The sequence below is a fragment of the Parus major genome, chromosome Z (genome assembly GCF_001522545.3).
Source record: "Parus major isolate Abel chromosome Z, Parus_major1.1, whole genome shotgun sequence".
NCBI lineage: Eukaryota > Metazoa > Chordata > Aves > Passeriformes > Paridae > Parus > Parus major.
Window position 1 is genome coordinate 859,586 of NC_031799.1, and position 14,468 is coordinate 874,053.

Here is a 14,468-nt window from a genome sequence, read left to right on the forward strand (position 1 = left end):
GCACCTGCTGCTCCAGGGTGCTCCTGTGTCAGCAGGATGCTTCATTCCCTGACAGAATGACTGGGGGGTGTGGGGATTGTAGGATAAATCCCAGGCAGGGTGATGCATCCCAATGAGCCTCCAAAACTCCTGTCCCCAGGTGAGGTGAAGGGAATTAGCTAAGAGCAGGGCTGGGCACAGCAGGGTGTCTGTGGGCATGGGGAGCAGGGATCGTCCAACCACACAGCACCCCAAAATCCCCACCTTGAGGTGGGTGCAGCAGCCTGAGCTGGATTTGGGTTGGAGCAGGCAGGAGCAGATGGTCTGTGAGGAGGGTGCCTTGGGCCAGCTGAGGCCCTGAGCTGACAGGAACATACTCCCACATCCCTCGGGTTTGAGCCTTTCGGGAGCAAACAAGAGAGTAAGAGCTGATGCCAGTTCAGCCCGATCTGGAGAGGGCTCAACACTGAAGTGCCCCCCTGCCTTTCCTCACCTTTCACCAATGGATAAATGGATTTTGAGACTTTTAAAAAATAACATATTTCTGCTTTTTCTACCAGGACCCCGAGGATCCTCACCCACCAGCAATGTCTGGGGGCAGCCAAGAGCCCACCCGAGCAGGAGGCTGCTGCCTGGCTCTGTCCCAGGGCGGCAGGCAGGATGCAGGCAGGCTGAGCAGTCTGCAGTCTCCACCTAGAGCCCAGAACAGCCTCTGCTCCGTGCTTGAGCCCATGCACAGGGTGTGCATGGGTCCCACCACCTGAACTCCCTGATCTGAACTCAGCTGTGCTTTTAGCAGGCAGCAGTTCGGCCAGTGGTGTTCCTGACACTCTTCACCACCAGCACGCACAAGCAAGAGGATGGAGCTTCTGCTGGGTCCCACCATCACTGGCTGATGCCCAGGGTATCCACTGCCTGGAGAGACAATGAGACACCAAGTACCATCCCATCATGTGCTGTAGCATGGGCTGCTCCCCACCATGGCTTTAAAATCAAGGTGAAAAGAAGCCAGGAGAAACCACACATAAATTTATGGATTAAAGGTCATGGATATTTCTGCACAGCTAATCTGAGCATTGCCAAGTATAAGGTATAAAACCTTACCAGAACATTGAATTAAAATAAAACATGGCAATCTTTAAACTGGAAGAGATTTTTTTTGTTTTAGAAAATTAGTCCTGCTTCCCATCAAACTCACAACTGCACAATGCACTGCTAGTCTAAACAAAACACCTTTCATGTGCAGAACCATGAGTTAGACTGCATTGGGCAGACTCCAGACCCCAGAGACCTGCACAGCAGTGGGGACAATCCCCTTGGCATCCTCTGTGATGCCCACTGCTACATCAGTGGCCCTGTGGCCACCTCCAGCTGCAACTCAAACATGATCCTCAAAATCCACCCCTGGGCTCAGACTGAGGACTGATGTGCAGTGTAAACCCACTGCTTGTTTAATTTAGGGTCTGGCTCAACTATTCCCAGCTTCCTAGTGCTTGTGTGGCACAGCTCCTGTCCCCATCCCCTCCTTCCTATCAGCACAAAACTGCCCTTTTTTCTTCACTCTGCTAACACCTGACATCTTGGGCTCCATTAACCCTTCCCTCACCTCACCACCACCCTCCAGGGCGGTGCTGTCTGGTGCTCCCTGGCTCCCACCGTGTTCCCTTTCCATGGAAAGGCCGCAGAGGAGCTGGGTGGCTCCTACAGTCACCGTTCCCCTTGTGAGAAGTGGCAAGCTCAAGGCACGCCGCCGGACATTTAATCCAGGGCTCTCCAGTAACTCCCAGCCCCGCACGGGAGCCGTGTGCCAGCGGCTCCTGGAGCCTCCCGTGGCCAAGCCCAGCGCTGTTACTACGGCCAGGCAGACACGGCTTGGCCGGGCTCGGGGTAAAAGCAGGGCCAGCTCCAGTTGATGCCCAGCCCTTGCCCTTCACCTGCCGGCGCAGGCAGGCTGCCAGCCCGCTCCCCGGGCTCCCTCTCCTGCCTGCTGCTGACACTTGCACGAGGCGTGTTTGATGACTGCAAAAGAAGGGGGAAAAATCACCCCCCCCAAACTGCAGTAAGAATAAAAAAAAAACAAATAAAATTATTAACATTGTTATATAATGCTGATATATGGCATTAGCAAATATGTATAAATATATGCGCATAATTAATATATATGCAATAAACATTTGTATTAACATATCAGCAAAATAAGAAGTAATTGAATAAAAAAATACAAGAATCAAGTGATAAAAGTGGTACGATAATACGTAATAAAATTAAAATAATAAATACACTGTAAAAAATCGGAGAATATTTCCAGAGACACAATTGTGGGCAAAAAACAAGGAATGTGTACCCTTTCCACTATTTTTCTCTGTGCTTGAGAGCAGGAGGATGCAGCAGCTGGGGATGCTCCTCAGAGCCACCTACGGGGCTGCATTCCCCGTGCCCCTTCAAGCACTACATGGATATATGAGTGTACATGAATTTAGAACTGCCTTTGAATTGCCTGGGCGTATAGAAAATAAATCTCTTCAAAGCTACACAAAGCTTTGGCTGGGGGAGTCCCACAGTGATTTACAAAAGAAGGATGGTTTGATGTTTATCAGTATCAGAAATGTAAGGGAAGAAAGGTTTCCAAGCTCTACAACTTTCTGCAAACCTCTAAATGAAGGTGTCTACACAAGGGCAGCATCATTTGCTACTTCTGTGCTTGTGTTTGGCTCCCGAGGAGCTGGCATCTGTTCTGAGGCTCACCACCCAGATGTTCCTCATCTGCACAGATAGCCATGGAGAGCAGCTCAAGCCAAGGAGGCTTTCCCCATTGGATCTCCACCTCACTGGGGCAAAGAGCTCATCAAACTCCTCTGGAGGAGAAACCAAAGGCTGCAATGTTGGCTCATGCACAGACCTTAGAGATGGATGTGGTGCTGTTCCGTGGAGCTGAGCTCACTGCTGTGGCACATGAGCACACACTTGTATGGCTTTAGGATCTGCTCCAGGGGCACTTGGACATTTTTTTCCCCACCTCTCAGTGAAGTGACCTCTCTGATGTCTGTTGGGCAATGCCCTTTCAGAGACAAGTGGTACTGCTCTGTTTTATGTGCACAGATTGGACTATCTGTAATTAAATTATATTAAAAACAGCCAGAGAAAGAGGACTGATGGGTTTTTGCAGTCAGTGCTGGATATGGTGTACAGGTCAGATACTCTCCAGCCACACTTGGATCCTCCTGCCTTCACTTCTGCCAAACCACAAACTGTTCCTCACCAATAATCATGTTGAGAAGGAAAAAATAAAATCTGCCTTTCAGCATTAACCATTAATGTATTACTTAGAATAACACAAAACATCACAGAACCATTAGGGCCGGGAAAGACTTCTGAGATCATTGAGTACAACCAACTTCTATGTGCCAGTTCCCACAGTATCCACCCGGTGTCTATCATTACAACCTGAAGCCCTACAATGCTGAAAGGGCTATTATCACTGGGAGGTTGTTTGCTCAGACTAAAAAGGCTACAGGACAGGAAGAACTTCAGCCCATTTCTCCCAAAACCTCACACTCATCTTGGCAAACACATTGCACCCACATTTACTAGAGGGAATCAGTCAGTTCTCCAGCACCTCATGACACAATGCCTACATCCAAAAAATGCTTCACCCTAAATTCTCCTCTTCCATCCCCTACCTGGGATGACAGCAATAAGTTTTTAGTCATTCCTGGTTGAGCCCCTCTATAAATGATCACACCAATCATCTTAAACCCAACCAAGGCCACTAAGACACAAGTGCAACCTCTGCCAAAACCCACATGATTCGTCTCAGGAGAACAGAGGGGAAGGGTCTGGACAGGAAGCCATACAAGGAGGGGCTGAGGTGACTTGATTTGTTCAGGCTGGAGAAGAAACTGAGGGGAGACTCACTGCAGCTACAACTTGTAATGTGCAGAGAAGGGTCAGGCACTGATCTCCGCTCTGTGTGACCAGGGACAGGACCCAGGGAATGGCTGGAACTGTGCCAGGGAGGGCTAGGTTGGATATTAGGAAAAGGCTCTTCCCTGAGAGGGTGCTGGGGCACGGTCCCAAAGCTGCCAAAGCTCCAGAAGCATTTGGACAATGCTCTTAGGGGATTGTTGGGGTGTCTGTGCAGGGTCAGGGGTTGGAGTCCAGGATCCTTGTGGATCTCTTCCAGCTCAGGATGTTCTGTGTTTCTATGAAGTCTCTACATCCAGAGCTAAACACAGCACTGAACCAAGGAAGGGCCATTTCTGGGACATCAAGAGGTTGCAGTAAGAAGATGAAGAAACCCTGTGTGGGTGTGCAACTGGGTTTGCCATTTGGAATGTATCAGGATGTGCAACAGCGTGTGCAATAGGGTAGACAATAAGGCAAGCCATAGGGTATCCATTTAGGTGTGCAAGAGGGGAGGCATTAGGGCGTGCAATAGGGTATTCACAGAGAATGCATTAGGATGTACCATAGGGTAATCACTAGGGCATGCCCCAGGGTATCCAGCAGGATATACAGTAAGGTATATCATCAGGTATGTTTCGGGTGTGCAACAGGGTAGGGGTTAGGGTGTGCACTAGGATGTGTGTTAGGGAATGCTTTAGGACATACTACAGGAAATGTTTTAGCTTATACTATAGGGTGTGCACTAGGATGTACCAAATGGTATGCCATGGGAAGTGCAATATGGTCTGTAATAGGGTGTACACTAGGATATACCATAGGATATGCCATGGGAAGTGCAATATGGTCTGTAATAGGGTGTACATTAGGATATAACATAGGATATGCCATGGGAAGTGCATTAAGCTCCACCACAAGATATTCACCAGAGAATGCCACAGGCTATCCAACCGCATATGCACTAGGGTACACCACTTTTGTGTATGAGTATGCATTAGGGTATAAATTTTGGGATGTGTTAGGGTGTGCAGTAGGGTACTGCTTAGAGTATCCTGTGACGTATCGAATGCAGTGTGCCTTAGGGTATGCATTAGGGTGTGAAATTGGGGTATACATTAGGGTATGCCACAGGTATCCAACAGGGCACGCAGCAGGGAAAGCCACAGGGCATCCAGCAGAACCAGCCCTTCTCCTGTGGCACCAAGGCAGTTCCATGGGCAGGGATGCACCAGGCACTGGCTCTGGCTGCAGGCCAGCACGCTCTGCTGCTGCTCTGTGTCGGGATGTTCGTTGCGTGATTTTTGGGGTTTTTTTTATTATTATTATTAAAAGAAGGTATCAGCCTTCTGTTTGATGTGCTGTTGGCCGTGGTTGCCAAGGGGAGCAGTGTACAATTACAGTCCCAGTGATGTGCACGCTAATAATACACTTGGCTCTGCATAGCTCAGATGCAGACACAGCTCTGCTATAAAGAGCACGGTTGTTCCAGCAGAGGAGTACTCCAACTTATGTTACATGTGAAGGGTTTGTGGCACATTGCTTAACACCCCCCCACCACTGGGAAAAAGAAATGAAATAAAAAGAGTCTGGGCATGCCAGTGAGTGAAACGATGGCAAGCATTGTCTCTCTTGCAGGAGAATTACTTTCAATGTATTAGTTAAGAAGTTATTCCTAGAGGCATGAAGAAATTACCTATATGTCCACTGAGATGTTCTTTCATTTCCCCAGCCATCCAAGCTCCCCAGGCACAGCTCACCTAGGTCCAATTCAAGGGTTCACACAGCTCAAAATAGATCTAGCTACCAAAAGACTAAACCAAATTTAATGAGGAGAAGATCAAACCCAAATCACAGAACTACAGGTTTGTTTAGGTTGGAAAAGCCATCTAAGATCATCAAGTTGAGCCATTTCCTCAGCACTGTCCAGGCCACCTATGTCCCCAGGTGCCACATCCACAAAGCTTTTAAATCCCTTCAGGAGTGGTGCCTCCACAACTTGCTTGGGCAGCCTGTGCCAGGGCTGGACAACCCAGATGCCAAATGATCCCTTGAGTGCCAAGCTCCCACATGGCAGCTCTACCAGATGTCAATCCATGGCTCCCCTTTCCACATCTCTTCTCCTGTGAGGTAGCACCCAAATTCAAGACTTAGCCAAGATTCTAAACTAAAACATAGAGTGAAGGATAAATTCAAACCAGAGTTTTCCTGATTTTACAGGATGAAGTGGACCATGTTGGCTGTAGGGAAGCTCTTCAGAGGAGCTGCAGGCAGGGAGGGGGATGATGTGACAATACCCTCATCCTGCAGCACTGGCATCTCAAACCAAGCGCCCTAAGATAAGCTGTGAACACTATGCAACCCTTGAGCACAAGCACCTTGTCAACAGCTGAAAATATAAGAGGAACCAGGTTAAAAAGCCAGTTTGATTCCTGTTTTGCAGGAAAAAAAACAACCCTTGCTGCTTGTTTTAAAGTCCAGAAGGGTATAAGGATGCTGTCTACAGGTAAAGGGATGCTGTCTATAGGTAGAGCCGTGCTGTCAGGGCACCTGAACGGGTTTATGCATCAATTCCTGAGGTCCTGTGGTGGGGGTGAGCTGTTGCCATCACAGTCCTGAGGGAAAGGGACAAACAAGCCCCTACAAAACAGGAGCATCTGCCAGGAGCAGATGTGGGGGCTAGTGGTGCAGCCCCAGGCGCCAGCAGCATGGGGAGGGATCACACTGATCCCGATTTATCACACCCCGGCACAGTAATTCCCCAGCTCGCCGGTGCCCAGCAAGCCGAGCTCCTTACGTCCGGGGATCAGATTAGTCTGAAAGGTGCTAGAGAGACACAAATCCTGCTCTGCAGCAAGCATTTCATTAGGGGTTTATTTTTCTTTTTTAATTAATGGTAAATTATCTAAAAATGCCTGATGGAAAATATCTGGTGGTGGAAGGGCCAGGACTGTAGCTGGGTAATGTCCTATCATGAATCATATTAAAATACGATTATAACATATGGATATATATGCACATGCACATGTGTGTGTATATCTATCTATGTGTGTATACATATGGATATATAATAATTTATATCAATGTATTAATATATCATACATCAATAGGATATTCACATTACTCTGTAACATGACATAATATCCAATATGCCTTATTAATACTGAGAATATATTGTATCAGTTCCAACACACCATATTGATATTGATAATCAACCTCCTTATTTCACACCAAGACAGCTGCAACGACTCTTTCCTGCCTCATATCTGGCTCTGTCTCCAGCCAGGGCTATCAGACATGAATACCTCAAAATATTCCTGGTTTAGGGCTCCACCGAAGTATTTAAGAATCAGTTTGACTGCATCTGATTGTTTTGTTTGGAAAATGAAACAGTGCTTGGAGAAAGTCAAAATCCTTTACTATCACAAAGGAAATGTTAAATTATTTAACTTCACACAGCACTTTGCTTTTGACCTGTAGTGATCTGTCACCTTTTGCCCCATCAAGACATTCATAAAAGATGTGCAGTTTGGGGCTGAACAAATCCCTTTTGCATACTTCTCTGTGCCTCAGTACATGAACTCGGTCACTGGCACACTCCGCTCCTTCTTTGCACTTCATTCTTCCCCAGCTCTCCACAATGCTCCCATCACACTATGACTGGCTACAAGTTCCTGGGAAGCACTTTGAGTCTCTCTGGAGATAGCAGATCTATTATTTATCCTACATTTATGCTGTGAAGAGCTGAATGGGAAGCCACTCTGTCTTGCACAGGATGCTGCATTATAAATCGCTTTCCTGGGTCTGTTTGCATGGGTGGAATTACTGGGGCAAGCAAATAAAGCAAACTGGAAGTGTCCTCCCTAACCCAGGACTGCCATCAGCATCAACTGTGGGCTAACACCCTGCTGCTCCCTGGCCATCATTCCTGGACTTCATTCTGGATTTCTTAGATTGCTCAGCCTGGCAGGGAAAGATGCAAGAGTGACTTGGTATGGGAAGAACAGGATGCACAGCAGGTTTAGAGCTCCTCCAGCCCCTTGCTGCTAATTATGGGACTGATTCTGCCTGCAATTTCCCTCACTCTGATTGATAATCCCTTTTGAAATACTCATCTGGAAAAAATCACCACCTGGTACAGGTAATGGGCAGATGTGTATGCAGACCAAGGGCTCTGCAGATGGGAGTAGGCATGGGGAGAGATGCTGTGTTTGACAAGCATGCAGAACAATGAGAGAAGCAAAGCTGGACCAGCTTTGCTTCTCTCATTCACTGTAGAATTATCTGATATTTCACTGTAGAATTATCTGATATTGATTTTCACTATTTTATTTTACTCCTTATTTCCCTACTTGCTGTGCTGCCCCAAAGCCAACTCAAGTACAGGCAGCCAGGCACAGCATCCAAGAGAGCATCTCCAACAAAAGCAGCAAGAAGAATGAGAAGGCAAGTCAAAAACTGGAGTGATGCTGAGCAAGACTAGTGTGGAGAGCAGAGAAACAAAATGTGAGCTCTCTATGTCCCACAGATATGTGTGTGAGGGAACAGCCACGTGGAAATGCACCTTAAATTAAGGATGGAAATTTGTAGTTTCAACTCTGTCTCCAGAGGCAGAAAACTGGAGGTGCATGTGACACCGTCCCAAAAAACAAGTGCCCTCTCTGATGGTGGCACTGCAGTAAAACACACTCCTCTCAGTAGTCCATGGGCAGTTGAGGATAGCCCTTTTTTTCCATCATCCAATATTATTATAGAGTCATCCAGGCTGGAAAAGATCTCCAGGACCATCAAGTCAACCATTAACCTCATGGACCAGTTATCAAAGCCACTGCTTTTTCCTCCACACTGCAACTTTGCTGTCACTGATGGTTGTGGAGCAGAACAACCAACCAGTTCTCCACATACCAATAAACTAGTCACCCAAAATAGTGAGAAAATACTCAATTATTTCAGTTTGGTTTGCAATCAGAAACCAGAACCAGATCCTTCAGCTAGGTGATGCAGCCAAAAAGCCTGCTTAGGGACCATCCTGGTGTCTAGACCATTTGACACGAGATGGACCCTCCACTCTAACAGCCTACACTGAGAGACCCTCCCAGTTCATTTCTTTCCATGCCATGGGGATGCTGCCTCAAGCAACTGACTCATTACTCAGACAGGCCCTGGTGTGAGATGCTACAATTGCATGTAGAGTTCATGAAATGAGAATGAAGAGTACCTTGGTAACGCCCTCAGTGTCACAGTATCTGTGGTACCATTAAAGATGTGTGGAGACAAAACAACAGGTGCAATTTGAACCCTTCAACTGGGTTCAAAAGGAATTTGGTAACAGCTCAGCTCCAAATAAATGGTAAGACCAATTTTGAGATGATGCTGCAGGCATCGGAACAGCTAACTTGATCTCATTACCTGCAACATGTTGAGGAGCAGACTCCGGAATTTGGTTCCTTCCACCATGAAGAGGGCCATTTTGTCACACAGCTTGGCTGCTGTGGAAGCAAAGCTGCGGTCTGTCACCGCTTTCTGGTAGATGGTCTTGACTATCTCCCCCAGCATCTCCTCAGAGTTGGTGGAGTTCTGGGCCTCCTCCATGAAGGTGGTGAGTTTGGAGTCAACATCACTGCTATTGTTTCTCATGCTGTTGAGAATTTCAATTAATTTGTCCATTTTATTCTTTTCAGGGTCGGTGGTTTCCACCGTAACTTCGTCCTGGTCCGTGAAAAGGGAAAGACAAGGCGTCTGTTACACAAGGAAAAAACAGATATATCAGCCCATGTCCTTGCACAAACAGCAAAAGGGGAAGGGGATTGGGAGAACAAACAGAAAGAGAAAAGACAAAGCATCTTTTAGTGGCACAATATAACCTCAGCATTGGAAAGCACAAGCGCATGCATCCTGCCCCAGAAATGTCCCCTTTCTCTATTTCCCACACCACTCAATCCCAAAGTTCTACCCCTCAGCTCAGGGAGAAAATGTCCTTGAGGGTCCTGAGCCAGGATGCCAAAGTCTGATCATCTCTGACTGCCTTTGGCATCTTGAACCAGTTTCTGGTGTCTGTGACATCATGATAATGGACATTTTTTTGCTTCTCTTTAGAAAGTGCACTGATGTTTGCAAAATCTTTAGACAACAATCCCACAGAAACATATTATATATATATACATATATAAAAAAAAAAATATATATATTTAATGTAAGATATATACATACATATTATATATCTAAATATATTTTTAATACATACTTAATGATGCAAACTGAGATAAAAGAAGTCACATGATCCCAGCATTCAAAGGACTCCTGACTTTTCCATCTCTTGCCTGTTACACTTTTCACCTCCCATCATTACCACAGAAATTACTGCTTCTTTTCAACATTATACTGCGCATTTCCTCCGTTTTCCCCAGCATGCAGCAGGCATGCATTCTGCTTGCTCTGGTCTGCTCTCTTCTGCCTCTCCATCTCAATCTTGTACAATACAGACCTGTAGCAATTTTTCTGACAAACCCCATCCCTAAGGGAGTTGTCCAAATCTCCCATCAGGTTGCGTTGACATTACCCACCCAAGAGTGGATGCTGATGAGATTTTTATTCTTACAAGACTCTAAATTTCTGAGAAGAGCATTAAAATGAATACTTTGAAAGTCTCTACTATACTCCCATCGCTTTAAAGAACATAAAAATAACTAACAAAAACTCTTACTCCCCCTCATGCCACATCCAGAAATAGTAAATGCTCATGCATTCAAAGGTATACATTTCCAACATGCACTCCCATGGAATTGTATATGTTCAGGTTATTTTTGCTCTGTATTTTGGAAATCTCATTAGAGATAACCCCACGGATGCTTTTTACAGTCTGACAAAAGAATCTCAAGAGAAAGATCTGAGTTTCACGGGGGAAAATGGAGATATCATCTCCAAATTCCTCAGAAATCTGTGGCTGAATATTGTTTCCAAAAAGGATTTCTCCTCCGTCACTTGCATGCAATACTTTTGTTATTGTTGGGTTGTTGGAAGGAAGGGGGGAGATAAGGGCATTTCAATTCATTGCAGAGATAAATGGATATCAGCTTTAAAGCAGCGCGGTCCAACTATTCAGCACTCAAGAGTCAAAGTTGGGGATTTAGCTCTGTAGTTGCAGAGACAAATTCCCTTTTTCAGATTTTTTTTGCAAAGTGACTGAGCTCTTCAGACCAGGAGGGAACTCATGAGTGCACCAGCCTTCCCCCATGGAAAAGGGGAGAGTTCCCAGTCCCTGGAGAACTCAAGCTGGTAGAAACCTCAACCAAGAAGTCAAGCTCAGAGCCACAATTCTTTCAATAAAGGCCTCCTGAAGATACACAAAGACACCTCAAGAGAAGTGTGGAAGATAGAGCATTAAAGTAAGTTGGGAGCACTGATGGAAAGGTCCCTTGAGCCCACCCCACAATTTGTATGGAGAACAGCCAACAGCCAGACTCTCAGAAAAAGAGAAACTCAAGAAATAATACCTTTTCTTTTAGTCTCCTCCTCAGCCTGTCTTTAGAAGACTGAAGCAGATTGATCTTGGGTCTGTCCCCAGTGCGCTCGTGGACGCTGTCTTTCCGCTTGGTCTCCGGCTCGGGGACGTACTGCTGGGACTGCTTCTCCACGGCCTCGGGGCCTCGGGGCGCCTCCGTGGGGACGTGCGCCGTGCACACGGAGCTGTCCTCGATTTTCAAATTCTCAGTCTCTTTGGTGTTTCTGTGCGTTTCTTTGTCGTTGGGTGAGTGCTTCTGGTTGTGGTGCCATCTCCGGTTCTGGCTGTAGCCGTGGTGGCCCGTCCTGCCCGAGGAGTGAGGGGCCTGACCTCCTTGGTAGAGTTTCTGGTGGTCCCTGTTATGCTTGGTGCCACCCTGCTGATGATCCGTGTGCTGCTGAGACTTGTTCCCGCTGGGAAGTCTCTGCTGTCGCCTGTAAAGTCAAGGGAAGTCACTGAAAAGCCTCAGAAAACAGGTTTTAACTCCTATTAGCTGGAAACCAAATAGGTTTTTTGGTTTGGTTGATTTGTTTGTTTGTTTGTTTGTTTTTTTATTCTGAAAACTGAATGGCAGGGAATTTAAAAAAAACGTGGAAGAGAGTCAAAGAAAGTTCATTCATTCCTTCGTGGTTCTGCTGGGCCAACACATTTGTCCCACCAAACAGCTTGGCCCTTGGCAGGGAACCACAAAAAAGGAGGCAATTTCTTGTCATCTAAGAACTCATGCCTCTAAATTTCTTTCAGTGACAGTCATGTTTCAGCTGAAAATTTTTGTGCAGTTGGACAACATGACTTTGGTTCCCAGGAAAAGCTCTCCTAGATTTCTGGGTTAAATTCTCCCATGTTTCTCTGTTACTTCCACACTAACCAGGAAAAAAAGTGGCAGCAAGCCAGGAAGGCCAGAAATACTAGGAGTTTTTTATTTTTCTGAAGATTTTAGAGCTCCTGATACACCCAGACTACATCACCACTTTCTTCTCTTGCCTGCCAACATGGCACACTGCTGCATGGGTTTGCAGTGAACCATTTCAAGTGTATCAGGAATTTCTAAGTGGAAAAAAAGTAACTAAAAAGCAAGATACTAAGTAAACTGGTGATCTGTCCACACCAAATGGTTTTGTTTGGCCTTATTTTATGCATTTCCTTCAGCACTGCTACACCAGGACAGGACACATGCATGGATGAAAAGAAGACCACACTTGGCTCTGGCAGCATGGAGGGCATGGCATCCAGGACCACAATCTCCAGAGAGAGGCCTATGTATACAGAGCTCCAAGTGGGTAACATGGAAATCCAACAGCCAGAAAGAGGAGGAACTGCCCTCAAAGGGTTTACTTGAGAGACTACAACATCTCAGAAAGAAGGAACAAACCCCTGAGTGCTGGCTGTAACCGGTAGCTGAGATGGCAAATCCCCAGAAAAACAAGAGTTGAATAGAAGAAATGCTTTGGCAGTCTCAGGCATCTCAGATTTCCAAACAGGCTGCAGTGTGGCTATCCCCAGCGGAGCAGGCAGAGCTGGAATGCCATCATCCAGGATGCACCTAAGATGGAGATGGTCCTGGCACTGGCTGCCTTCACCAGGGCTGGGTGCTTCACCCTAAGCATGCTGGCATCCCCTGCCTGCTGCCTCTTTGATATTGGTCTTGGCTCTGAGAGCCCATGGGATGTTTTAACGCCCAGCTCTTTACAAGGCTGCTGGGAGCAGTGACACAGGACTTGAGGGTGACACAGGACATGTCCCCAGTCTCAGCCCTAAAATTAAGGAAACAAGTTTGAGCGCTGTGGTGACTGCAGTGGTTTTCCTCCTTACTGGTTCTGTAGTCACGGTAAAGCCCTTGGTCAGCCTCACCCCTTATCCCAAACCCTCACCTCAATCTGGATAAATAGCAGTGTTTACTTTAAACCCATCCCACAGCAATTAGTTTTATTTTCATCACTGGCACTGCTCAGCTAAGGGCGCTCAGACGAAGGAAGCAGCCATTCACAAATACATTTCAATGGTCAGCAGTCTCCAGCCCTGCCTGCCAAAGCCATCTGCACACAGAATCTGTATTCCTTGGCATCCCCAGGAGTCAAAACCTATTTTCTGAGGCCAACTGGCTTTTAACCATAAAAAGTGAGGGCTCGTGTTTAACAAACGCAGGACGAAGAGGCTTGTTCATGGCACTGGAAGGAATTTGTGTTTACTCTCAGACCACCAGATCTGGTTTTCTGAGATATTCAGTGTGTGTTTTTTGGTTTTGTGGGGATTTTTGTTTTGTTTTGCTTTTTTTTCCCTTGCAAACTGAATGGCAGGGAACTAAAAAAAAAAAAAAAAAAAGGAGATGGGAAAAGCTTTCCTGTTTGCTGGAGCCTACAAGCATTTTATGAGTACAGATTCTCCACATCAAGTTTTCCTGGCATTTCTTTGTTTCCTCTCAGTAATGCAATCACATAAACCGCTTTGTAAAGAGCAATGCTTATTAAAAGGGGAATGTCAAAATAAAAGTTAGTTAAAAACCTTATCTGGTACAAAGCCCTCACAGGCCCAAGTGTACAAGAGTTTTGCTTTCTGTGGTTTTCTTCTCTCAGACTGAGTTTAATCTGAGTTTAACTGTTTGGTTGCACTTCAAGTCTCAGCTTATAAGCCAGTCAGCCTACTACTTTATTTAATTTGTAAATATTGCCCAGAAATTACAGAAGTTGCACAAAGACACGGCTATAATTTCAGAAGAGAGAAAATGCCTGGAAATGAGCTGGGAACCAAACTTGGCCATAAATTCCTGCAAGAAATGCATGCAGAGACATTTTTTTTTCTAAAGACATGATGATATTATAAACCAAACCCTTAGTGCTTAAGGGTTATGAATGTAAAAAAGGTTTACAATTAAAAGAGGTTTAAAATTAAAAAGGTTTAAAATTAAAAAAACATCTAGTTAGGCGGAATGTGCAAGATTGCTCATTTTGGGGCTGTTGCAATAGGATGGGGGAACAGGCAGCCTTGCCCTTCCACAGGACAGCTAAAAGATGATGTCCCCATGGCAAGAGGCAGAGTGACCAAAGCTCAGCAGTCACTGGCCAAAGGGTGGAAAACACCAGAGTAAAAA

General features: G+C 46.0%; 1 protein-coding gene across 2 annotated transcripts in view; it reads right to left on the reverse strand.

The window, feature by feature from the left end:
• CTIF (cap binding complex dependent translation initiation factor) overlaps nt 1–14,468 on the reverse strand; it is a 137,666-nt gene that overhangs the window by 31,852 nt on the left and 91,346 nt on the right. Inside the window, exons 8-9 of one of the 2 annotated variants that reach the window (XM_015615207.2) lie at nt 11,373–11,814; nt 9,289–9,588 (exon numbers count right to left, since the gene is read on the reverse strand). In XM_015615207.2, the coding sequence (XP_015470693.1) occupies nt 9,289–9,588; nt 11,373–11,814 (742 nt within the window). Of the gene's footprint in view, nt 1–9,288; nt 9,619–11,372; nt 11,815–14,468 lie in introns of both variants that reach the window. The other variant, XM_015615206.3, reaches the window with a different exon arrangement.